Source organism: Eleginops maclovinus, chromosome 17 (genome assembly GCF_036324505.1).
Source record: "Eleginops maclovinus isolate JMC-PN-2008 ecotype Puerto Natales chromosome 17, JC_Emac_rtc_rv5, whole genome shotgun sequence".
NCBI lineage: Eukaryota > Metazoa > Chordata > Actinopteri > Perciformes > Eleginopidae > Eleginops > Eleginops maclovinus.
Genome location: NC_086365.1, coordinates 8,068,214 through 8,092,776, shown reverse-complemented (window position 1 = coordinate 8,092,776; position 24,563 = coordinate 8,068,214). Strand labels below are relative to the sequence as shown.

At 37.9% G+C, this 24,563-nt stretch overlaps 1 protein-coding gene across 3 annotated transcripts in view; it reads left to right on the top strand.

The window, feature by feature from the left end:
- Positions 1 to 3,323: 3,323 nt before the first annotated feature.
- Positions 3,324 to 24,563, top strand: part of sfmbt2 (Scm like with four mbt domains 2) — a 34,459-nt gene continuing 13,219 nt past the window's right edge. Inside the window, exons 1-6 of one of the 3 annotated variants that reach the window (XM_063905326.1) lie at positions 3,324 to 3,451; positions 9,884 to 10,056; positions 10,531 to 10,625; positions 14,506 to 14,746; positions 17,908 to 17,928; positions 23,797 to 23,885. In XM_063905326.1, coding sequence (XP_063761396.1) covers positions 9,972 to 10,056; positions 10,531 to 10,625; positions 14,506 to 14,746; positions 17,908 to 17,928; positions 23,797 to 23,885 — 531 coding nt within the window. In that variant the 5' untranslated portion in view covers positions 3,324 to 3,451; positions 9,884 to 9,971. Of the gene's footprint in view, positions 3,452 to 8,027; positions 8,280 to 9,883; positions 10,057 to 10,530; positions 10,626 to 14,505; positions 14,747 to 17,907; positions 17,929 to 23,796; positions 23,886 to 24,563 lie in introns of those variants that run through there. The other 2 variants (XM_063905327.1, XM_063905328.1) reach the window with 2 other exon arrangements.

The following is a 24,563-nucleotide window of genomic DNA, read 5'->3' as shown; positions in this document are numbered from 1 at the left end:
GTCGAGCTTCCGGTTAAACGGATGATTTCAAAATAAAAGAGATAAGCTTATAAGAACAGCAGGAAAACAAGGGAATGGGTTCTCAATGTGTTTTACAAATATAACATAATATCATTTAAACTGACTGTTTTCCAACTTTACAGTAAGTCAAACTAACTTAACTTCCTGTTGTGGGTCGTTTGAGTGACGCTAGTCTGTGCGTATCCCCTCGTGAGGCACTTGGTCTTGGATGCGCGCGAGAGAAACACGCACGACAAATCGTTGCCTCCCATGGAGATGTTATAAAGGAGGCTTAAAAGTCAGGTAAAGCTCAAACTCCTCCAAAGACTATATTCAAGAATAATCATGAGAGGGTGCAGTTTATGGATGACCTATTAAATATAGTAAATTAGTAAATTATCTGATTAATGCCAATTTAGAGATTTACAGAGGATTATATAACTGAAGCCTTACAGGGAGAGAGCCAACATTAATTTCCAACTCAGTGATTATAGATGTCATTGGCTGAAAAAAAAGGTTAAATGTCATGCATAACATTTTATTTTGCGTCATTCTACACATTTAGCCTAATCACTTGAGAAAAAGCTAAATTTGTAGATATATGATTGAGAAATGGTCAAAATCTGGATTTACTTTGGCCCTGAATTGTCCTTTATATATATCAAGCATCTTTATGGATGGAGCGTGTCAACTCAACCACATGCATTCCATTCCATTTATTTTATCTAATCCAATATGATTCCACCAGAACATCTTTGATTAATTAATAAGCATACACAATAAATCATTTGCTTTATTAAACTGAAAAAACCTACAAAAGTACTTTACTGATCCGGCAAATAACGTTTGATGATATCAGGTTCTATTTAAGAGTTTATTGAACGTTCAAAGATTATTTCAAACCAGAAATGTGTATATATAAAGCCAAAACAAAAAACAGGGAGGCTGCAGGCTCATGCACAAGTGTGTGTGTGTGCGTGTGTGTATGTGTGTGTGTGTGTGTGTGTGTGTGTGTGTGTGTGTGTGTGTGTGTAGCCTATATAAAAGGGGGGGAATAATCCCTTCTCGTTAAAGCCTCTTCTCTGGCAGATTAATGGAGCAGTGCACACACTCCAACCATCTGTTCCTCGAGCGGCATCACCTCAGCACAAGCTCCTCTTCTTGTATCTTTATAATATCTTGTGATTAAGCTCCGCTTCAGTTTTTTTAAATACAATGCTTAATGCGGTTATGAACAATTGGGCCACTATCATAATACAACACTTATTATGTAGCCCATATGGAATATTTTTGAAACTTTTATTAACCTTTTTGGCTTCTGGGCCCTTAAAATTAAGCCATTTAGACAGAGATTGATGGTTCATTTGAAAGAATTTTGAAGGATGGGCAATATATCGACATTGTTACTGATATTGGGACATAAGACTCGATATCGTCTTCGATTTTGGAAATCTGTAGTGCCGTTTTTTTTGCTGGTTTTAAAGACAGCATTGCAGTAAAGTAATGTAATGTTCTAAAATGTAACAGATGGTTCAAGCAATGCAACGCTTAACCCTACAATGTTGCCACAATATCGATTTAGAGGTATTTGGTCAAAAGCATTTTGTTATCTGATTTTCTTATTGCCTAGCCCTAGACCAAGGTATCAATTAGCCAATTTCACAGTAAGAGTCATCAATTAAGCCTATTTTTTATATTTTCTGGGAAAAAAACGTTTAGCCTGTCACTTATCCCCGAGCTAACCCATAGTTTTTTGGGGATCCTTAACCTAGTGCCTACAGTACATACATGATTTTCACATGTCTAAAAACCATCATTTTATCAGAAATACCTATACTCATATGGATTTCGCTTTTTATCTCTGGGTTTTTTGGGTGAATTTTTAGGGGATTCCCAGCCAAATATGTATTGTAACAGAACATATTATCCTCAAATGTCCAACATGGTGTTACACAAAAAAAGTGAACTTCCATGCATAATGAGGAACATTAAGCCGCTCGGATATTTTCTCTTTTAGTGTTCTGCTGTTTTTGCCGGTCTCAGTGGCTGATTAAATCAGATTAAAGACTGAACACTGAAATAATATTTGTGTGGGGAAACACTTCAGGTAATTTCATCAGAGATATATGCCTAAAATCTCATTGAGTACTTTTACAGTCTTATGAAAAATGTTACTCATTATAGATTCCAATAATGAGGAACATTAAGCCTGATTTATAAAGTGCCCTGCAACCAACCTTGTGTTATACCAAGGGTTATCAAATGTACGTTTCACTTTCTGTTACCAAATGAAATTAACCCTGAGAGCTCAGCGCCAAAAACGTTCATTAAACTTTTACTTTTATTGTGTCTCCTTTGGCCTAAGCTATCTGTTTGTGTTGGTAATATTATGGAAATATGTGCCAATAACCTTTGAACCAAAGACATGTACACGTGGTGCAATGCACTTCTACCACTAGAGGATACTGTTGACTTTTTTTTAAAGACATAGCCCCATTAAAATAACAAAATCTCAGAGATTTTTTTTCCTACAGAAATTCAACTGTTAAAACACATTTAAAACCCCAAATAAAGAAGAAATTAGTAGTCAAAAGCCAATGGTTATTTAAGATAATAAATTATTCACTGTCTAAGCTTATTGTGCACAACAGCAGCCAAAGATGAAGGGACAGTTGTGTTGTGGTTTTAGGATTATTCATATTTTGCTTCCTGTTAATAAAACAACTGTTTATTAAAGGAAATAATTTATCAAATGACTGCCTGTAATCACAAAAGATGAGTGATAACTCTCATTTAAGCTACGAATGATGATACATTTCTTTATACATTAATGTACTGTAGATAATTTTAGGTTATATCTGATCAAGCCTTATTGCGCATAAGCATTTTAAAACATTATGTTACATATTGTTTTTGTTTGCAATTGAACTTAACTTCCCATTTTAATAACAGAGAGTGTGCAGTGGTGGAAAGCTACAGTACAAGGTACATTTACTCAAGCAGCATAATTAAGCACTTCTTTAACATAATTTTACTTTATTTGAGTATTTCCCTTCATGCTACTTTATACTTCTCTACATTTCCTAGGCAAATATTGTACATAGAGTATACTTCTTCCATCTCTGTATATAAATATGTATTTTATAATTAAAAAAAGTATACATACTAAATGGACAGCTATCCTCTTTGTGTTTTTGGTTTTGTTGGCGCTTGAACGTCACTTCCCTTTTTTTTAAACAGCCAGAATAAAAATATTGTTTTGTGTCATAAAAAGATCTGTGAAGGAGTTGGCTTGAAAATATCTGTTTAGTTTTTGCACATGCGCAGATGGGAGATGCCATATTGAAACGGGGGCAGCAGCTGAAAGACGTCGCTCGCGCTGCTCTGCTCGAGGAGAGGGAGAGAACAGAGGGGGTCTCGTGAAGGAGAAGCGACACAAAAACTTGGACAGGTAAGACAGGTAGCCCCTGTACGCGCTGCTTTAGGGAACCTTTTCCGTCGTTTTCTACGTTTTATTTTTTTCGGTTTGTCGAAGGAATAAACACGGGGAGAGTTATTTCTCTCCTCCTTGGCTAAAAAAAGGACCGAGGCGGTTTCTGTAGAAACGAGAGAATACTCGCGAGCGTGTTCACGAGCCCAAGTTGACTAAAGTGTGTCTCACGCGCTGCAATTAAAGCTGTCTCGTGGCACTCGCGAAAATATTGCGTTGTTTTTCCTCACATGTAATTAAAAATGTGGGTATATTTACACAACATTTACATTTATAATATAATCATAAGGTATATATGTTGTGTTTGATGACCACGACACATTTTTGTTTAATGCGAACACTGAGTTATTTACAATATAAATTACTTATAGTCGTTTATTCACGTATATATGAGTCATTTGGAATTTTTCGTCACCCCTAGGTGCGTAAAAGCCATCGGAAAATACCGGACACTGCCAAAATGTCAAACCACTTTCAACATGGCGGGTTATGGGGGAAAACTGCGCCTTAAAATCTTTGAATGAGGAAAAAATAAAACGCTGACAGATAACGCGCCCGTTTAGGTTTCTTTTGATGGACACACACGAGGTTTAATCAATTAAATTCAAAGTGTGCATTTGGCATTTCCGTGGGAGTTTTTTTCCGCTGCAGTTTTGAGTGTGCAAAGTACATGAACGGAGTGCCAGCAGCCTCGGCTACACCCCTCACCACCTCATCTTCCTCATGTGCACTTAACGTTTCCTCTTTCACTTTTATGAAAAAATGCTCAACCTTGCGACACATCCCTTTATAGAAACCCAAATATTTCAGATTCATTTCGTTTTCCCCAATAAAGCCGACATCAGGCTGATTTTAAATAAACATTTGCCGTGCACTTGTATATTAATCTTCCGTATGTGCACTTAAGGTTCCTCTTTCACTTTTATCCAAAAAAGGAAGATCTCAAGCGACACATGTGTTTATAGACACCACAATCTGTCAGATGAATATCGTTTCCCCAAGTAAACCCGAGAGCAGGTTGATTAAAATAAACATTGCTGCGTGTTATATTAATATGATGATTGCAGTCGTTATTGTTTCCCTATGGGTGCATTTGCAACGATTACTCAGATAATTGGGTGAAACCGAATCTGTTTAATTATTTCTCTTTTTGCGAGGCGGTCTGCTAAATCTGGGGTTTACAGTTTTGCATTACTGGAGGATTCCTCCTCCAGATTAAATTCGTCACCATAATGAACAGAAACAATAAAAGACTGCGCGTTATGGAGCCCACGATGAATGAATAAATCATGAATTTGGACTCCTTGTTGCGCCAAAGATATGTTTTCTGCGAGTGTGATGGGTGAGTCTAAACAGGAAGAAAATATGCCAGAATAAGAGCACTTTTAAAAGGAAATATAAACATATAGGAACCGTTTTCTCCACAGGGAGAGATCAATATGAATCCTGCTTCATTTATACATTACTGACGGTTTGATTGTTTCCTTTTTGTGCAAGAACCTCCCATTTATCATTTAGCTGTTTTTGATGAATGCTTTGTATGTAAATGTGCTGATGAATGTTTGTTTACAATCACACACTGAGCAAGTCTGCTTGAAAGAGGGAAGAGATAGAGAAACAGAAAGAGGAGGAGGTCACTTTACAGGAAATAATGAGGTCAGGATCCTTATGTCTGTGTCTCCTTCTGACTGCTCTTTCTTCTTTCTCTTTCTGTAAATCATGATTTCTACTTGCTGTCCCTCAATCTTTAATTATCTCTTATTCTGTCTTTATTTTTACTTGCCTTATTTCTGACTGACTTTTCCCCTTTATATCTTCCTTTGTTTCTCTTTCTTGCTTTCTTTTTTGAATTCATGTTTCGTCCAGTTGATCTTTTCTCTACATGTTCCTTTCTTAGTCTTGCTTTCTTTCTTACTTACCCTCGTAATATATTTCTCTCTGACTCTATATCTCTTTTTCTGTCTTTATTTCTGTACATTTCTCTTCCTGCTTATTTTTTTTCATTTTGTAAATCTGTTTTCCTATTCCTCACTTTTTTTATGACTTCCCTCTATCTTTATATGTTTCATTCTTGCTCTCTGTTTGCAAACATTCTTTCTTTCTCAGTTTTTATGTTATCTTTTCATATACCTTTCTTTCTTGCTATATTTCCTTTATTCCTCATTTTCTTTCCCTCAAAACACACCCTCGTCCTCTATTTGAATGTGGGGAGGACCTAGGCAAATATTAAATTTGACTTCTCCTGTTATTAGAAGACCAAAAAGTCTCAAAGCTGCAGGTTGTGTATGTGTCGGAAGTCATCCCCCCCACTGTTTTCTGGTCCACCAGGGGCAGTTGCTGTTTGCACTTCATCATTTTACAGTGAGGCATGACACACACAGGCTGCATTGTGTTGAAATTAAAAACTGTAGGAAGAAACAGAGGGCAAACTGTTACATGAAGGCCTCCATGTCGCCAAGAGGAAACAACTCTTGGATGGGTCTAAAAGAGGAGGACCTAATAGGGAGTAATGCAATAAAACCGAAGCCCATGCAGTAGTAGTTAATCTCCTAAATCCTCCATTAAGTCTTTGGCATGGGAGGTTTTAGGGAAAGGCAGGAGGACAACATGTGGATGCCCAGCGTCCCATCAGGGGCTAATCAATAAAAAAAAGAACCTCTCAATCTGAGACACGAATGTCCAGAGATTAACTCTGACCGTTTTAATCCCCCAGTTCCCAATCTGGGACGCTACAGGCCAGTAAGCTTAGCTAAAAACAAAAGCTGTTCCCAAAAAGTTGCCTTATTTCAAGAAGCAAATATCTGCCATTGCTAGCAACCTTGTGAACAAAAGGCTGTGGAGGATTCTGTTTACTTCTCAGGGTTATAGACACCAAATAAATACAAACTAATGGTGCTGACAATGTCAAATGAAATATATTATGTATTTTTTGCTGAATAATGTTACTTTTTAAAAAGGAGGATTATAGTTCAGTTTATATTGTAATCACTTTTACTATAGAGCTGCAAAGATGCTTCATCAGTTGTCAACTATTCAATTCATTTCTAAATTGAGCAAATAAAAAGTCTTAATCCTCTGATTCTGAAATGAGAGTATTTCATAGTTCCTTTACTCCTCCGTTACAGTGTATTGATTATCCTCCAGTTGTGGATTTAACAAGATGGTTCAATTATGGAATGTTTGGATTTGGGAAACACATTTCGACATGTTCCATGTTTTTGTGACCTTTTACAGACCAAATGAAAGTCAACAGATTAATCAATATTTAGTAAGTAGTTTACAAACGTATACTGAAGCTGTAATACCTCCTGAATATGTATTTTATAGACCCTGAAGTGGGAGAAATATGCATGTTGTGTTAGCTGTGTGTGTGTGTGTGTGTGTGTGTGTGTCAGCCCAGCCCGGGGATCTGTATTAAGTTGATTAGAAGAGTAAAATATGTGACCTTTAAATTCCCGAAGAGATGTCAAAGTTGGCAACAATAATAAATATATCAGGGTGAATTTTAAGGAAATGAGCAATGCAGTCCAAAAGTGTTTTGGTCACTGAAACATTTCCTGTTTCTTTTGGCTCCCAGCACATGGGATTTAAAACGTTGTAGTTTGAAGGTTCTTATAGGGTCTGTATTGAGGATCACTTTGGGACTACCTTTTTTATACATATTTTTTGTCGAGTCTCTGGACAGTGAGAAGGACAATGACAGGGCTTCAGTTCTTACACTTTATCTGATGTGGTGGTTAAACCCTGTAATTAAAGCTCAAAGTCACCACTTTAACCACACCATCTTTGTTTCATCTTTAATGCAATGTGATGGAGTATACAGTCAACAACTCAACAATTTTCAAGTAAAAAGGTGCATCTGTGAAGTTACACCAATATTTTTTTATCATTTGTCTTAATGAATAACTTTTTGTTGCATTTTTAGAGCATAACATGACAAGGGGTTATTTAAAAATGGCTTGTTTTTCATAATCGACAGCCAAAAACCTAAAGATTATACATTTACATGGATATACATTTGAAAGAAATAGGAAATCCCATTTAGGAAGCTGTAGAAGGTGATTTTCCTTGCATTTTGCTTTATCAATAACTAAGTCAATACATTTCTGATTGTTTCAACATATTGGATTTTAATGTCACTCAGTCTTCAAATAGCTGTACTGAAGTGTTGCAACAAGCACATGCAGAATCTATCTAGGTGATTCATGTCATGCTGTCGGAGGGGAATTTGAAGGGAAAAAACCCAGTTTGAGCCCTACTACTACCAGAGTTAACATGCACTTTACTGAGGTTTAATGCAGAGGACTGCATGCTGACGACAGCGAGAAGATTGCGGAGTAAGAAACAGTGATAGTCTGTAAGGGGGGGTTAGGGGCAGCGTCATGTGAGCCAAATTAGCTCAGCTTGTTGTTTACGCAATGTATGTTTGCTGGAGCCACTGTGGGACGTCAGGAGTGTGTGAGGTGGGAGGGGCGGGCACACACTCGCATGGTTGTGGAGACTGTCACTGCCTCCTCTCAGCTCTGCAAATAGTCAGCTCCAGCTCCAGTATTGTCTGTGATTTCCTCTCAGGACATCAAGGGGGTTTTTGGACTATATTTTCCTGAAAGGATTGTCGAATTCTCACGTTTTTCCCTCTGATCTCAGGATGTGCAGCTTGCCTCATACCGGAATACCGATATCATTTGCTCTCGTGGATATTTTTGATTTCAAAGTTGTTAAACCTTGAATTGTTTTGGTCCTGATTGAGGAAGCGCTCTGTGATGGCGGTGTTAATTGGCAGGTTGATGTAAGTGTGTTGAGCTGAGGGGAGGGTTAGTCATCAGTGATGTTACTGCATGACCTGCTGTAGGAAAACCACCAGGCAAGTGACAAACAGGGTCTGTTGTTGATGTGAAGAGGATTATTCTCACTAGTTTCCGATTGTCTTTAAGATTTGCTGTTTTTACATAATATTTTCTGTAATGTGAGTTTATATACATTTTAGGTTAATGACACAAACCCCAAAACACATTGTTTTCATGTATCTATATTTTATTTATCCAAATTCAATAAAACTATAAAAATAACTATTTCATTTAGTTTTCTTAACAGGAATGAATACAATCCTGGAATTTAAACCAACTGTTCAAAGAAAAAACATTGAGAAATAGATGATGTGCATCATGATCAGTCTGATGAGGCTCAGCATAAGCTTGCGTCAGAGTTATTAATCAGAGTTTAAAATGAATGATCAGCTATAGATCACACACTGAAAATGAACAGAACACCTGCTCTCAGGTCATCTTCACTAAAAAGGCTTCATATTTTCACGGTATTACCTTTTTGTTATTTCACAAGCCATTTTGACCAAGAAAGATTAGCTAATGATGCATCAATTATCTTAACTAATGAGTCATTAGTGATAGTGACTATGTTCATTTATCATGGTGATTAAAGACCAACATTAGTCAGCTCAAATTCGTCTTGTATGTTGTTGTGTAATGTGCATACTTTTTTCTTTCCTACATTTATAGAAATAGACATTTAACTTAATTTATTATGAGATAAGATCAGTATTTGTATTTTATTTTTTATCGCACATGCTTACTTAAACGTCTTACGTTTATATCATTTTGTATTCAATTATTATTATTATTACTTTTTCTTTATGAAGCAAAAACCAATTCCTCCCAGGATAGATGAAGTATTCTGATTCAGATAAACACACATCGTCATATTTCCTCTATTATAAGGTTTCTGTGAGATTACACTAAATTACATTTTAATTGACGCCTGTTGTTTTGCTGGTGTTTTTCCAGTTGTTCTACTGTGTATGACTCTGTTTGGTTATCTGATGCAGTTTTGCTGTGGTATGCAAACAAAAGGCAGACGATATGCATAACCTGAAATTACAGAAAGCAGGCTGAAGAGGCAGGAGGCTGGTCTGCAATTATACAGAATAACAGGCTTTCTACGCAACTTCAATGATGCTTCAAATTAGTTTGAGAGTTTGAAACTGCACGGTCTTTGGAGGTGTTTTCTTCTCTAACACTTTGCTCTTGACTTCCCCACAGATCAGCTGACTTTCCTTTTGATCTTATGTTGGTTAAGATAAGATTTCTTAAAAGTTTCCTTCTTCTCCTTTTGCACATTCAGCCACAGTGGCCGTCACTGTTCTTGATAACCACCCACTTATTGAGTTCCAAAGAAACTGGAAATGCAAAGTGCATCATTTCCTGTCTTTATTTTTCCAAGAACATGCTTACTGAATAGTTTGTGTTTATTTTTAGCAAATGTCAAAGGTGTTATCTCCCAGTTCAATCATTGTTCTTTTAAAATGTCACGGATTGTTTGTGAACAATGGGCAGTATTTGATAAATCGGCACATTCACTCTTTTTTATCTGTACCAGTGCGGTCTAGGAAAGTGAGAGATGCAGTGAAGAGAAAGTGACACACCTCAGGTCAAAGGTTAAAGTCAGCAGGAAGTGGAGGAGCAAGATGCAGTCACAGGAGCAGCCGCTGGCCCTCACTGCAGTGACGTCGCTCTATTCGACCAATGGGAAAGAGGAAGAGGTGAACACAGGTGAGGAAGCTTTATCTCCATCTGAAATGTGGTTCACTGCCCTTCTCAGACAAACAGATTGTAAAGAGAAACTGAAAGAAAATGCATTAAGGAATCTGAAAACACAGCCCTTATCATATTGTCTATGTTATAATCAGATTCACATTTAACTATCAATATTATTATGAAATAATGACAGATAAAGCATGCACATGACAGGTCCTGTGTTTACCCGCCCAGGGACTGCAGATGGAAATAGCTCAATCTGGCATAAATTCTCTCTTCTCTTTTTGAGATTAATGTATAATAATACAAATTCTCACCCAAAAAATGAACTTTACTGTCATTTAAATTGGACAACACACACCAACACATAATCTGATAATTGGTACTGGTTATTTAATTGCTTACTATGCAAACATGACATCAGTATTCAGCCTCAGGACAAGGCGGCTCTTTTTATGCAAACGTCTGATTTTGATGTTGTTCCTTCAGATGCAGAATCCATGGAGGAAGAGGTGGAGTTTAACTGGGAGGAGTACATGGAGGAGACAGGGGCTAACGCCGCCCCTCATACCACCTTCAAACATGTGAGTGGCTTGTCTCCACCTCACACTTTAAATCTCAGTGATCCTTTAAATACAGCCTCATAGATAAGTACCATGTGCAGAGATCCTTTAACAGCATATTACAGAGAGCCAGGCTTTGGCATCATGACCCACACACTTTTCAATCAAGGGTTTTCATTGGCTTTGTTCCCTCAGTGACTCACAAGTTGTTGGACAAACTTTACCGGTTTTTGAAAAAACAATTCATTAGTCATGTGAAAGAGAAAACAACGCCATGGATTCAAATGAGTGCTTTCGAGGAAAGGTATTTAACCTTTACTCAAATCAAATCAGTCAAATCATGGTCAAGTGAAGAATTTAAGGATTTTAACAGGAACTGGTTTGTGCCAACGCTTTATTTGGCTATATTATCAATGAGCCATGTGGATTACAGTGATATATGAATATCACTATTTCAAGCCTATAATCAGTTGTCTTTCCTGCAGAAATGTCCATTGGAAATCCAATAAAAAAGGTTTTCTGGTTATGATGAATATTGTGATTTTAGCATGTGATTTATATTATCAGTGTGGATGCAAAACAGACAGTGGAAAACTCTTGTGAAGAGGGATACAGTGGCTTAAAAGTAACTCTGCTCTGCTTCCTTGTACTGTAACTGTAATTTCCTCCATGAATTAAAGCACAGCCTGCTGAGCTTTTTCCTTCAGGCAGTGATCAGCTGAGAGGGAATCTGAGCAGCATGATGCCATCAGCACCTGGGCGATTGTTTGAGATGTCAGACTCACCTGTTTAATCTCTACCTGCTGCTGCGGTCTCGCATCTATAAAGGCAAAAAAGTCATCTTGTTTTAGTATATCCTGTAAGTTAAGTACCGGAATTAACTTCAAATATAATACTTAATTAACAAATTCGTTTTTATGCCATTGTTCTTCAAGCTTCGATCAGGATAACTAAAAAAATGGTGATGCGTTTACTTTCCAAGGCAAAGCTGAAATAATTTAAAAATATTCATGATTACCAAATTACAACAATAACAACAACACTATCTAAATATATATTATTTTAACGCAATGGGCCCAAAGTTTGAATGCAGGGCACGTTTTAAGCCATGTTTACTTCGTCTTAATCGTTGTTTCAGCACAGTTTTAATACGCTTGATTTTATGAAATGTTGTTTTACATTAAATGTTGAATACCCAAATTGTGGAAGCAGTTCTTTACTGTCTTCTGTGTTTCTAGAGAATAGTGGGGGATCCTGTAGTCTTGGAGCATGACCCAAATTAGAGGCTTTAAATACATATATTTTGGGAACATAAAGTATTTTCCAGCACAAACTTTTGCTTATAATACCCCCCAATAAACTCAGCCTGTTACCAAACAATTACAAGGCCCCTTTCCATTAATATCACATCACAGGAAGCGGGCCAGATGGGCGAGCGGCGTTGATGCGAGGTTTTTATCCACCTCATCTGACTCCGAGAGCAGCTGTCCTCCACGATGAGGCTCACAGGAAAAGTGGAGACTTGCATGAAGATAATTTAAGGTTTAAAGGAGCGTGTCGGCGTTTCACTTTCTTACATCACTCCGAGCGATGAATGGTAATAAGGGCGAGATTAGAATATGTGGTGTGTTTCTACGAGATGTCGGACAAAGTGTGTGTGTGGTGATTCTGAGCGGGCGAGGTCTCTCGGGAAGCTAAATTGCCTCGTTGGTAAGTGGATTGAGTCACTGGGAAACAGACCATGAATTCCCCGGAAAAATGTGATTCAGTAAAGTGCCGCTCCCTCTCTCTCCCTCCTCTCTCCCTCCTCTCTCTCTCCTCTCTCTACAACAAATTGAAACAGTGATTTCTCTTGGGCCTGTACACACACACACACACACACACACACACACACACACACACACACACACACACACGCACACGCACACACACACACACACACAGCTCTCTTACATAAGCCAGCCAGAGTGATACAGCATTGTTGCAGCAGGAAGTCGCGGGGTCGTTTGTATTGTGTTTATTTCTAAGATGTTGGCTTTTTCCATTCACATGCGAGTGTGTGCATTTTGTGCGAGTGTTGAATGTGAACATCCTGTTGGGCTTGTAGTGTTCTCCACAGTTGTATAGCGGCCTGTGGCTATGGTTGAACGCATTATGCTGCGCTGCATTCACTGGCGTACAGATGTATTGCTTTCTCTGCACAAGGACAAGTGGAGAGGCTGTTTCTAAGTGTTGGTGGTCATTAATTATAACAGTTCTCAATTACAACTCAAATGTGAATGTTACATTGACAGTAAAATGTTGGCGATATTTGGCTGTACTGTCTAAAAACATCGTAATGTGAAGAGAGATGTTGTTTGGGGGGGAACATTTTGTTTTCAATTAATCTCTTTTTAAGTTCACTTTGTAAAATGTTTCCCCAGTGCTTGAGTTATCCAGCCCAGCGCAAAACCAACAAACATTTAATGAAACACATATATAAACAATGAAAATCTCCATATTATATTACTTTTCCCTCAATTAATAAAGATATTATCAGCATTTTTGTTGGCAAATCTTTCAATACCACTTGCACCGATTTTTAAGAAAACTGTTCTATTTGAGTGAAACTAAAGGGTTGTTCTAAAAAAACTATATTGCATTTTTATAAAGTAAGATAATAAAAAAGGGGATGAGAGACCCTGGAAAATGTACAAAATGCAACTCAATGGGATGTTTTACTTAGACTGTCGGTGCTTCCATGAATACATCTTTTAACAAAGGCTTACTGTTAGTAATTCTGAAGTCTCAGTTAAAACGTTTACCCTGTTAACATCATCCGTGTCTCTTTCTCAGGTTTTACAGAGCTTCTCTGGAGCCATAAGATATAAAACATCTGTTTTCACAGGAAGAGTTTGTTTTCCCATGAACTGACCTTTAATGTGTAAAATGAGCAGAGTTCCTCTTCACACTTAACGTCTCATTACATGTTAATGTATTCTGAAAGCAGCGACCAACTCGAAAATATTACTATCTCTTAAATGCAAGCTTGGTTTCGTGGGTGAACGTTCCTAATATGATCATCTTTTAAATACAAATATTTGTGGGGTGGGTGAAAAAGCATTCCCGCTGTGATAACATTTATTTAACAAATTGGATGTTTAGTTGTGCACCAACAGAAGGAACAGCACATTCAGTTAGGTTGTAAACTAACCAAAACAAAGAAAGGTTCAAACTTATTGCCCACTCTGTCCATAAAACTTCCTCCCTGGTTCACCTTTGATCCAGCAAACTCCTCAAGTTGTCTGCGCACTTTTTCCAAGCATAAGAGATTAGAACTGACACTTGTTGAGCACAATTTCATTTTAAAATAAGACCAATGTAGTAAAAAAGAAGACCTCTCATGTTTTGTGGTGCTTCTTTCAGATATATCAGCCTGCAAGGCAAACAAAAAAAAAACGTGCTCAAGGACTTTTTCCTTTACAATGACAAATATACAATAGTTCCCGGTTATAATTTCTTTGTCAAATGACCATCGACATCAGTTCTAGACTGAACCCAAAATCTGCTTACAGTTTCTTAAAGACCCTTATAACTGCAGGTTTTTTTATATGGACACACAATTTTAACCTTTGATTGTTTTGTATGGATATTTCATTTTAGCAAGAAATACTGAAAGCTGGTTTTCATGTATTTTAATCAAAGGTTCAGAGTTTAACCAATGTCTTCTTACTTTTCTGATATCTGCACCAACAAAGTGAGTCATACAAGCAATCATGAAGGCGGTAAAGTAACCAAAACAAACCGAAGCAAACATCAGACTAATTCCCCAACTCCCTTTCTGTTTCACCTTTTAAACACAATGTCATTATAAACAAAGACCAATTAAAGAAGACATACCTGTATTGCTGTGTCTCCTCAGGTGGAGGTGAGCCTGCAGAGCAGCTTCCAGCCCGGCATGAAGCTGGAGGTGGCCAATAAGAGCAGCCCGGACACCTACTGGGTGGCCACCATCATCACAACGTGTGGCCAGCTGCTGCTGCTGCGCTTCAGCGGGTACGGAGATGACCGCAAGGCCGACTTCTGGTGCGACGTGATGACCGCCGAGCTGCACCCGGTGGGCTGGTGCACGCAGAACAACAAGACTCTCATGCCCCCTGAAGGTAGGAAGAAACTGTGTTGTACATGCACTCACCTGAACCTTCACCCACACATGGCAAAGTTAACCAAGACGGTTACTTTTATCTGAACACACAAGGTTATGTTTGAGTTTCCTATCCTTGTTTATTTATATATACTGGCAGGATTTCAACAACTATTAGCAACAAAAAGATGATCATTAGAATCAGGAACTCATTTTTGCCCACTCAATGTGTTCATTTTGTAAACAAATGTATTTACTGTCTGTATCCGCCAGTGGGTAACTACAGCAACAGTAGACAGACAACAGGATCATCCACTACCAGAGACTTGATGTTCTTAAGTGATTCAAGATTACAGATTCAAAGGTTTATTGTCACAACGTATACACAACTACGGTGTAATTATGTAATGTATGAAAAACTTAGACCACAGGTTCCTCAACAGTGTAATTACAAGTGGAAATATCTACTTTGCTAACTGGCGAATATCAATATTGGCATCAGAAATCAACTAAGATTAGTTGATAACTATCGAGGTTGTGGTCATGCGCTGAGCAAAAAAGTACTGCTCTTTCATTTTGGGGGGCATTTTAAGTGTTTTTTTTCCAAGGATAAAATACGATCAGTTTTCTCTGTAACATCAAGGCACCCTTTAAAAATAATCCTTACTTTAAAAGGCTTTATAAACAGCCTTGTGTTGAACTTTGGACTTGAACATGTCCATGTCAAAGGCTTTTCCATCCTGACTGTAGAGAACTACGATTGAAATGTTTGGCATGAAAGGAGACCTAACAAAAAAAGAAAAAGATATAGCACAAAAAAGTCACATAATGGTTGATTCAGTGCATTCACTCAGGAGTGTCAGTTTGACCTTAATGCACTCAGACTAACAAGAGAACAGCTCCCACCTTCACCTCTCAGAGAATGCCTTTTATTAACGGACAGACAGGTTTCCCTCAAAGTGCATCGATTGTCAAGACGGCTCAAATGTCATTTATCTCACTGACACATCACACCCTCGTGCAACACAGGACATGTCACCTCCTTTCTACAACCACCATCTCTTACAGAGCATCTTTTATTGGTTGGATTCCCGAAACAAGGTCTGTGGTTAACACATGCTTATGAGGTGAGGTTCACGTCTGTTGAACGATATCAAATGTGTCTGTAAATACTCCACTGGTGAATGTCTGAAGCTTTTATGCCTCTTAAAAAACTAGTCGCTAAAAATTGACTTAATGAGATGAATAAACGCCATCGCGCCAAACATTAGCCGCCTTTAGCTTAGCGTTGGTGCTGTGAAGTCTTATGATTGGATGAAGTTCATTTATAGCATTATGTCAGCTGAACAAAACGTATCATAAACGTGTGTTTGCCACAGATCTCATTTTTTTTGCAATATCCCAAAATTGAATGAAGAAATCCCATTGGCTTTTAATCGAGGGAGCCCTTGCTATGCTACCTTCCGGGTTGGCCTACCAAAATACATCATCCCTGCACTCTATTCTTCTTCCTGTCCTTTTCACAATACCATCAGACACTTTCACCTGCAGCGGCCCTCAAATAGATGACTCACCCCCTCTGCCTCTTCAGATCATTTATTTTTCCCACACTTCCCCGCTGATGGATGGCGTGCTCCTCTGTTGTTGTGGAGACGACCTGGATCCGTTTCCTCCTGACTCCTCGCCCTCACACCGGCACATCACGTGTCCTTTCTACAAACTTATGGATTGTACAGCATTAGCGTACTTCATCTAAAAAAAGGAAAAGATTTACATTATCTTTCATCGCTTTAGTAGAGGAGCTTTCTTAAAGCTTGTATAAGTCTCCAATCAAGATGAGAGTTAAGACTGAAGGGAATAGTTATTATTTTAATTATTCGTGCATTCTGTCAAACCTTTCACGATGAATGATCCATTTCATTTCATTTAAAAAATCATAAAACTCCTCAAGCAAACATATTCATATTTCTTTCTGAACACCAATCCAACATTTTGCATTACTTTGTGTTTTCTTCTTTAAAAAAGTCTTTAGGGATAAAGAGTTTCAACATTTTTTTATCCATCATCATAGGGTCGGATCATACATTGAGAAAAACTGCTTCTGAAGTAATATTACAGTATTACAAATATATGTATTTTACAGTAATAATACAAAGGCCTCTGAGCTACCATTTACATCTCTTCCATCTCATCTCAGAAATTCATATTTAAATCCTTCCTTTTTCTTTTGATTATGATGGACAGTTGACATCTGCGTGTGTAATGACGCAAACTTGAGCATTAGTCATGTAAGGAAGGCAGATCAATATTCCCTAAAGAGGCTTCTGCAATATGCTATCAATCCGTCGAATACGATAAAAGAAAAGAGAGCACTTTGTTGCTTAATTTCACGGCTTTGCATCATGTTCGTGCACATTGTGTGTGTGTTGCTTAGTCAGCTGCAGTATAAGAGATACAAGAGTGTGTATTAGGGATGGGACAATATTGGACGTTATCTGGAATCAGGATAAAAACTCTTGACATAAGTTAAAGGGGTAACATGTAATTATCGGGCTGAAAGGGAATATGTTTTTATTTTTTCATATATCTTTATTTATATAAAGCTAGATATAAAAAGTGGAACAGATTAACCTAATTTAAAAAACAAAAGTATTATACTTTATTTATACAGGGGAATTATTCATTCAAGATCATTTAATTGAGGATTTTAGTGCCATTTTAAGTTGATGAACTTCCATTTTTGGGGATATCGCGAATATACAGCTGCGGAATAAATTAAGAGACCACTTCAGCATTATCACCTTCTCTTATTTTCTTTGTTGTTCTCTTTGTTTTTTATTGTATTCTATAAACTACTGGCAATTGTTCTCTGTGTTGTAATTCAACAGACACTGGAATGGCAGCCATACACGTAGAGATCAAGATTTAAGCAAAAATTGGAGTGGTCTCTTCATTTCTTCTGCGGTTTATATTTTAATATTGCTATATAAGAATAGAGCTTGATTTAAAATAATACAGATATTATGAATATATTAAACATCTTAACTAATTAACCATGTAAAATATAACTCACTTTGTCACAATTGTCTAGGCCAGGATAATCATGACATTACATCTTCATACCTGTGTCACAGTTACCTGTTTTATTTGTTTTCTTTTTGTTTGTTTTCTGTTTCTCAGATAACATTTACCTGAGAAAAGGTAAGCCGCTCTAACAGTGCCTCACACTTACTGCCTGCTCTCTTTTAGTTAACATGAAATCATCTCTGTGTTAGGCTCAGAGCTGCATGCTTCCTCCTTCTCCTCTTCCTCTTTCACCTCTACAGGAAATGACCTCCCTGCTCAGTTGCCTTGCCCCCTATTGCATGTGACTCCTCTCTAGCTGTAGCAGATAACACACATACACACACACACACACACAGCTGTTTGTGCCAAGCTGTGCTCGAATGATAACTAGTGCAAAACGCAGAAAGAAATGCAATGATTGGATAAAATGTGAAACACAAACTGTGCCTTATATCAGGAGAAAAGCATGTCGCTAGTTTGTCAGTCAAGTGGAGAAAAGTCAGAAGTGAAAAAAACGCTTTGTGTAAAATGTGTCCTTGACTGATAGGCACAATGGCTACAGAATAGCCAACAATGCAACATAAAATATGACTACCAAAAGAAGTTGGTTGTTTTGCAGGCCATGATTTGTTTGCTATAGGCAAACAACAATTCTTTCTGAACAGTCAGTGGTCTGCATGGATTTAGGTCTATGTTTATTATTGGCTAAGCTCGCTTTGATATTCGACTGAGGTTTTTCTTAAAAAAAGGACAAGATACTTTATCTGGTGGAAAACTAAAAGAAACGATGTACCATGCAGTGGAAATGCGCCATAAAGAGGCACAATTTTCACACTCAAAATGAATCATTGCAACTGTAAGACTCAGATATTGGTATTATTATTATTATATGGTCATTTAGGCATACCTTACAATCTTTTACTGCACTTAAATCACAGCAAATTAATACATCTTGGCTTTTCTATTGACTTTATATGACATCACATCATGCTAAACAATTGCTTTGCATCTTATACTTGATATAAATCAGCAGCTCTGTGGTTTTTAAAAGTTCCCTTGTGAACCTACTTACCATTCTTTTGTCTAATTTGCTGGCCTTCTCTCTCAATTACTACCGTTGGTGCGACCATGATTTTTACCCGCTACCTTTTACCCCACTGAAAAACCTCATAAGATATGAGTGTTACAATTAGACAAATCGCATACTACAAACGCACCTCCGTCCCTCTGTAAATCTACTTGAACAGACACACACACACACACACACACCACTTTAAATGCACCTCTGCTCACTGATGCGATCAGCAAAGCTTTTGTACTCATTAAATCAGCACCCACATTAATCAGCATCTCTGTTTGCAGCATGAGTCTGCAGCTATAAACTGCTGCGTAACTCGCTCATTTTTTCGAATGAAAACTAATTCACAAGATCACTTTAGAGGGTAAACATTGATCATTTGTGTCCACCTCTATAATGACCCTATGGTCCTCATGCAGTTGGAATTTAAGTTGAAAATCACTCTTAATTTACATGTTTGACAGGTTTTAGATTAAAATGATGGACCCGTTTGTGTGTATTTGTAATAACTATATACATTTTTAACAGAAAATGGCAAATATGAAGAAAGATGTTGTGAAATATTAATTTCTCTCTATGAGCCTCTGGCAGGTGAGCCAGAAAGTTACATTCTCACAGCTAGGTTGTAAATCAACCTGCTATATTAAAATGGTGATTTGACAATATATGAAAACAAGGGGAGAGAAGCTAGTTCAATCTTTCTGTGTATATGTGTGTATACGTGTGTTAGGACACATTCATCCATTCATGTAAAGCGCTCTTTAAAACTACATCAGAAGTTTGGTCATGTGGTAAGGTAGCTGCTCTCTGACAGAGATCATTTGCATAATGAATTCACCACACTGCTTCCTGCCAGAGCCTGCAGGAGATGATGCTTTCAGATAGACCTGTGTGTGTGTGTGTGTGTGTGTGTGTGTGTGTGTGTGTGTGTGTGTGTGTGTGTGTGTGTGTGTGTGTGTGTGTGTGTGTGTGTGTGTGTGTGTGTGTGTTTAAACAGTAAGGCGGCATTCAGGCTGACATTGTGGTGAGAAACAACAAAGGGGCTGCCTCAGCGTAGGCATGACCCTGAATTGTTTGTCTATGACAGATTCCCACTGAAGCTGTATTCATGCTAATGGACAAATGTTTTACTATAGATTTGTTTTGTGAAAGAAATTATTTATAGTTAAGGAATTTTGCCAAAAATGAAGGGTCAGAGCACTTCCTGGTCTCAAAACAAGTTGGATATGGACAATGTGGATTGTAGCAAAAGTCCAACGCACTTTCTTTTTAAACAACTAAAATGCCATATAGATGTACTGCCAGTCAGTGTTTTCCTTTTAGTATACTGTATACCCCAAAATAATCACGATTCACTGCTCTAACTGACAAAGACCTTATTATAAATTAATGTAATTATTCCTTCTTTATTTGGCCAATCAAATGCTCCTTCCTACATAATAATAATAAACGGTAGTTATATAGCATCTTTAATATAGGGATGTATTTCAAGTGCTGTGCAAGAACGCGAAGAACCAAAGGGAAAAAGTAATAAATGCAAATACTGCGATTAAACCAGGCAATTAAATGATTTCCACAAAAAGAGGCAGCAAGAACAGACACTTTAAGAACTACATACTATGATTAGGTGAGAAACATAACAAAGAGATGCATTAGAACAAAAAGAAACATGTTTAAAAGGTCACAATAAATCAAAGTAGAGAGTAGAGGGCCTCTTTACTGCAAACACATCACTTATTTAATTCATATTTACACAAATTGCTCTAATATCCCCTGCCCTGTCGTGAAGAGGGCTATACAAATGTTAACAACATGGTGCCTGAAACTGTCGGGGTATAATTCAGCCACTAGACAAAAACAACAGTCAAATGTCTCTCAGAAACAAACAAATTGCACGCTGCGTGACACTTTGCGTGCGCCTGTCATTATACTGACGGCCTCTTTGGAGAGGAAATTTCAAATGGAAGAAGGTAATTGTTTCAATTGACTTGGCTCTTTTCCCTTTTGGCTGTTCGTCTCCGTGTCAGGGCGTAATGTTGGAGGGGGAATCGAGCGTAATTTGCTCCCATTAACTCTGATTAGAATCTGTTGCTCTGCTGCAAAAAAACACTGAGGCCATTTCTCTTGTTTAATTAAAACATTGATTATCTAAAGTAAAGCTTTTGAATAAAGTCGGTAAGGTTTAGAGAGAGAGGAGCTGGCAGAATATGCAAATTTCATACACCCACTTTCATATTTGTTTTTGTCCTTTAATGCTGGATATTTGCATGCAGACTTCAGCCAGCTTTGGTGCAGGGAGGAGGAGGAGGAGGAGGACGAGAAGGAGGAGGAGGAGGAGGACAAGGTGGGGGGAGATGGGGGAGGTTAGCGCTGCGATAGTCTGGCGGTACGGAGGGGGCTGTTTGGAGGAGCTCTTCCCTCAAGGTTAATTATGCACTTATTGTTATGTGAAAGTCAGTATTTCACCTCTACGTGTCTGCTGCCTTTGGGAGGGAAATGAAGAAAAATAGATAATTATTTATAGTTAGAAAAAAGAAAAGCACTACAGTATAATAAAACTGCAAGATGAGGGAGGGACAATATGGGAGAAAGGAAGAGAGATTGAGGGGGAAGGAAGTAGAAGCTTGCATGTTTTAGCTTCTTGTTCTGTTGAGCTCTAAATGGCTTCATGACTAATCTCAGCAGGATCTGTAAAAATAGTTTATCTATTTCTGCACACCCGAGATCAACAGAGGAGTGTGTGTGTGTGTGTGTGTGTGTGTGTGTGTGTGTGTGTGTGTGTGTGTGTTCTAACAAAGTCCAGCAGAGGCAAGGAAAGAAAATAGTCTCACAGGAAAAAACACTATTATTAAACCCTCACTCAATTCAAGCTTTACTGATTTGATTCAGACAAGACAAAAGAAGACTTATTGATTTGATCAATTATGTGTTTAAAGAGTAGCCTCTGTGGAGCTTAATGGTTGTTCTATTTACGATAATCTCACATTTGAAACACTTTTTTAAACAACTCTCTCCAAATCAAATGAAGGCTACAAAAGGCTTATTTTTTTATGCAACTACATAACTTTTAGAGGAAATATTTGATTATTGATATCCTTTTCAATGTGGGTTGTATGTGCAAATGTTTATTTCGAACTGAACTCAATATAAACCAATACAAAAGGTTCGATTTACAACTTAAGGTGCTATTTTCTAGTGATTTTAACTCACTTTTTCACTGTTATTTATTAGACCAATTGAAGATTGAACTGAACAAAAAAGATTAAAACATATATATTGTTCAGCAGTGCCAATACTTTAACTCAATCAAAGGGCATTTTCTCACCCAAACATTTTGGGGAAAATGAATTTATTTGAAAAATTGGGCAGAAGAAAGATGAAAGACAATGAGCAGAGGGAGAGGTGAGGAATGAGTGTTGAAAAGATTGATACTTCTCTCGTGTCTAGACAGTAAATAAGTAGCTGCTGGCTGCAGCCTGATAAATAACAGATATGGGAGTCAAACGACTTCAACCTGAACCTGTTTTCATTATCAGCATGCTTCAGAGTGTGGACTACATTTCACTTTCACTTTAGCTTGATGCTAATCGTGCTGCGGGGAATGTCAGTCATAAGGGGTGTTGCATTCATGCTGTAAACGTGACTCACTCTGCAACTGACTGCAGCGAATGTTCTCGGAGTTTCTTTTTCTTCTAGTGTGTAAATGAGGGAGGGAAAACATGTTAGGCCACTCAGCAACTTCCCTGGAATTTTAGCTCTGTTTTTTTGGTGGGGAGGAGGGTTGAGGCATAAACAGGAGGCTGATATCAGAGGAGCCAAATGAAAAGCAAAGATACAATAACACTGGTGCACTGTGGGAAACAGGAAGCAGCCAAAACCACATGCAAAAGGCCTGGGAGCCGGCTTTTTTAGCCCTACTTTGGAGACTCTGGTCCATCAGGTGTGTGTGTGTGTGTGTGTGTGTGTGTGTGTGTGTGTGTGTGTGTGTGTGTGTGTGTGTGTGTGTGTGTGTGTGTGTGTGTGTGTGTGTGTGTGTGTGTGTGTGTGTGTGTGTGTGTGTGTGTGTGTGAGATCCTGTACTGGTCACATTACAGGCAAACAAATCTGTTCAAAGAGTTGCATTGTGGGGATTTATGTCCTGCTGATCCCCACAAAGTTTAATAAGATCTGTTCACACATAAGAGAGCAAAACCATCGCCTAAACAAATTACACATGCACACACAGGACTCAGCAGAGACAAAACACGTTGTTATTTAATTATAGGTCAACACGTTTATAGAATTGAAGTTTCTCAAGATGCTTGTACACATTTTTTTCTGACCTCACACAAAAAAGGTCACCTGTGCTTTTCAAAAGCCATACACAAAAGTTTTGTCTTAAGTTTTGCCGATTCATCCTCTATCTTTATTTTATTCTCAAATTTCCAGCTGTTATTCTGCAAATTAACATTTAAATGGCAGCGCTCAATACGACATTAATCAGTGCTTTTTATTTTGATGTGTTTACTCCTGCAGGAAACTGCCATATGCACGCCTGAAAACATATCTGATCTCAGCCATAAATCAGCATTGAGCATTAATGTTTGCAGTGTGAATAAAGCTATTAACGCTTTCCCGGGGAAAAACACTGAATTTTTCTCACTTCTGCCACATGAAAATAAACAAATTCAGCGACGCTCACTAATCAAATACTTCACATCTGCTGTTTTATTCGAAAAATCTGTATCTGCTTTTAAAAACATTAGTATAAATGACATGTGTTTGTGGTTGTAAGTACATGCATGCACTAATAACGCATGTTCTTCTCACTATACTTCTACAACGTGGTGTCTTACTATCAATAACTCACCAACAGTCTCCTCTCTTTCCATTCACTCTTCTTGCTCGAGTGTTTCTCAGTCTCTGGGTTTGTTGTGTCTTTGCAGCCATCAAGGAGAAATACAGCGACTGGACGGAGTTCCTCGTTCAGGATCTGACCGGCTCCAGGACGGCACCGGCAAACCTGCTGGAGGGGGTGAGTGTGTGGATAATAGCTCACGAAATGCATACAGATCAACATTTTCTAAAAATCGAGTCCCTATGCTATCATATCTCCTTGCTTATCATGCCTACAATAAAATAGATAACTTTTGCAGTTTATGTAGAACTTTACATCATTGATAAATAAATCTGTTAAAGAGAAGGAGGTATACATTCAACAAGCTAATTCAATTAGGTCAAATGTTGCGACACAATGCATTGGTTTCTGTTTTACTTGCACCACACTGTGAGGAATAAAGGCAAGACCAACACTAAGATGAAGATATTAGGGAAAATATGCCCTAGCGTTGAATACAGCAATAATGATATTACTTGCAATAAATGAACAGATATTTGGTATACTGTGTAAACTCAACAAATGTTCTGGAACAAATCGAACTGAACACAAAAGGCACCAACAAAGAGAAGAGAAAGGTGATAGAAACATTGTACAGTGACGTTTTCTGTTTCTCAGTCTCAACTTACTCAAAAGTGAGTAGCTAGTGCAACAATGCAGTTCATGTTCAAGTCTTAGAAAGATAAAAGCATATATAATGCATCGCTATCGTTTATCTAACTCGTAGCGATCAAAGTCACTTCCTGAGCTAAACATGTAGTGTGAAATGTAAATAGGGGAAAGTAAAAAGATGGCAGGAAATGAGCAGAGAGGGTG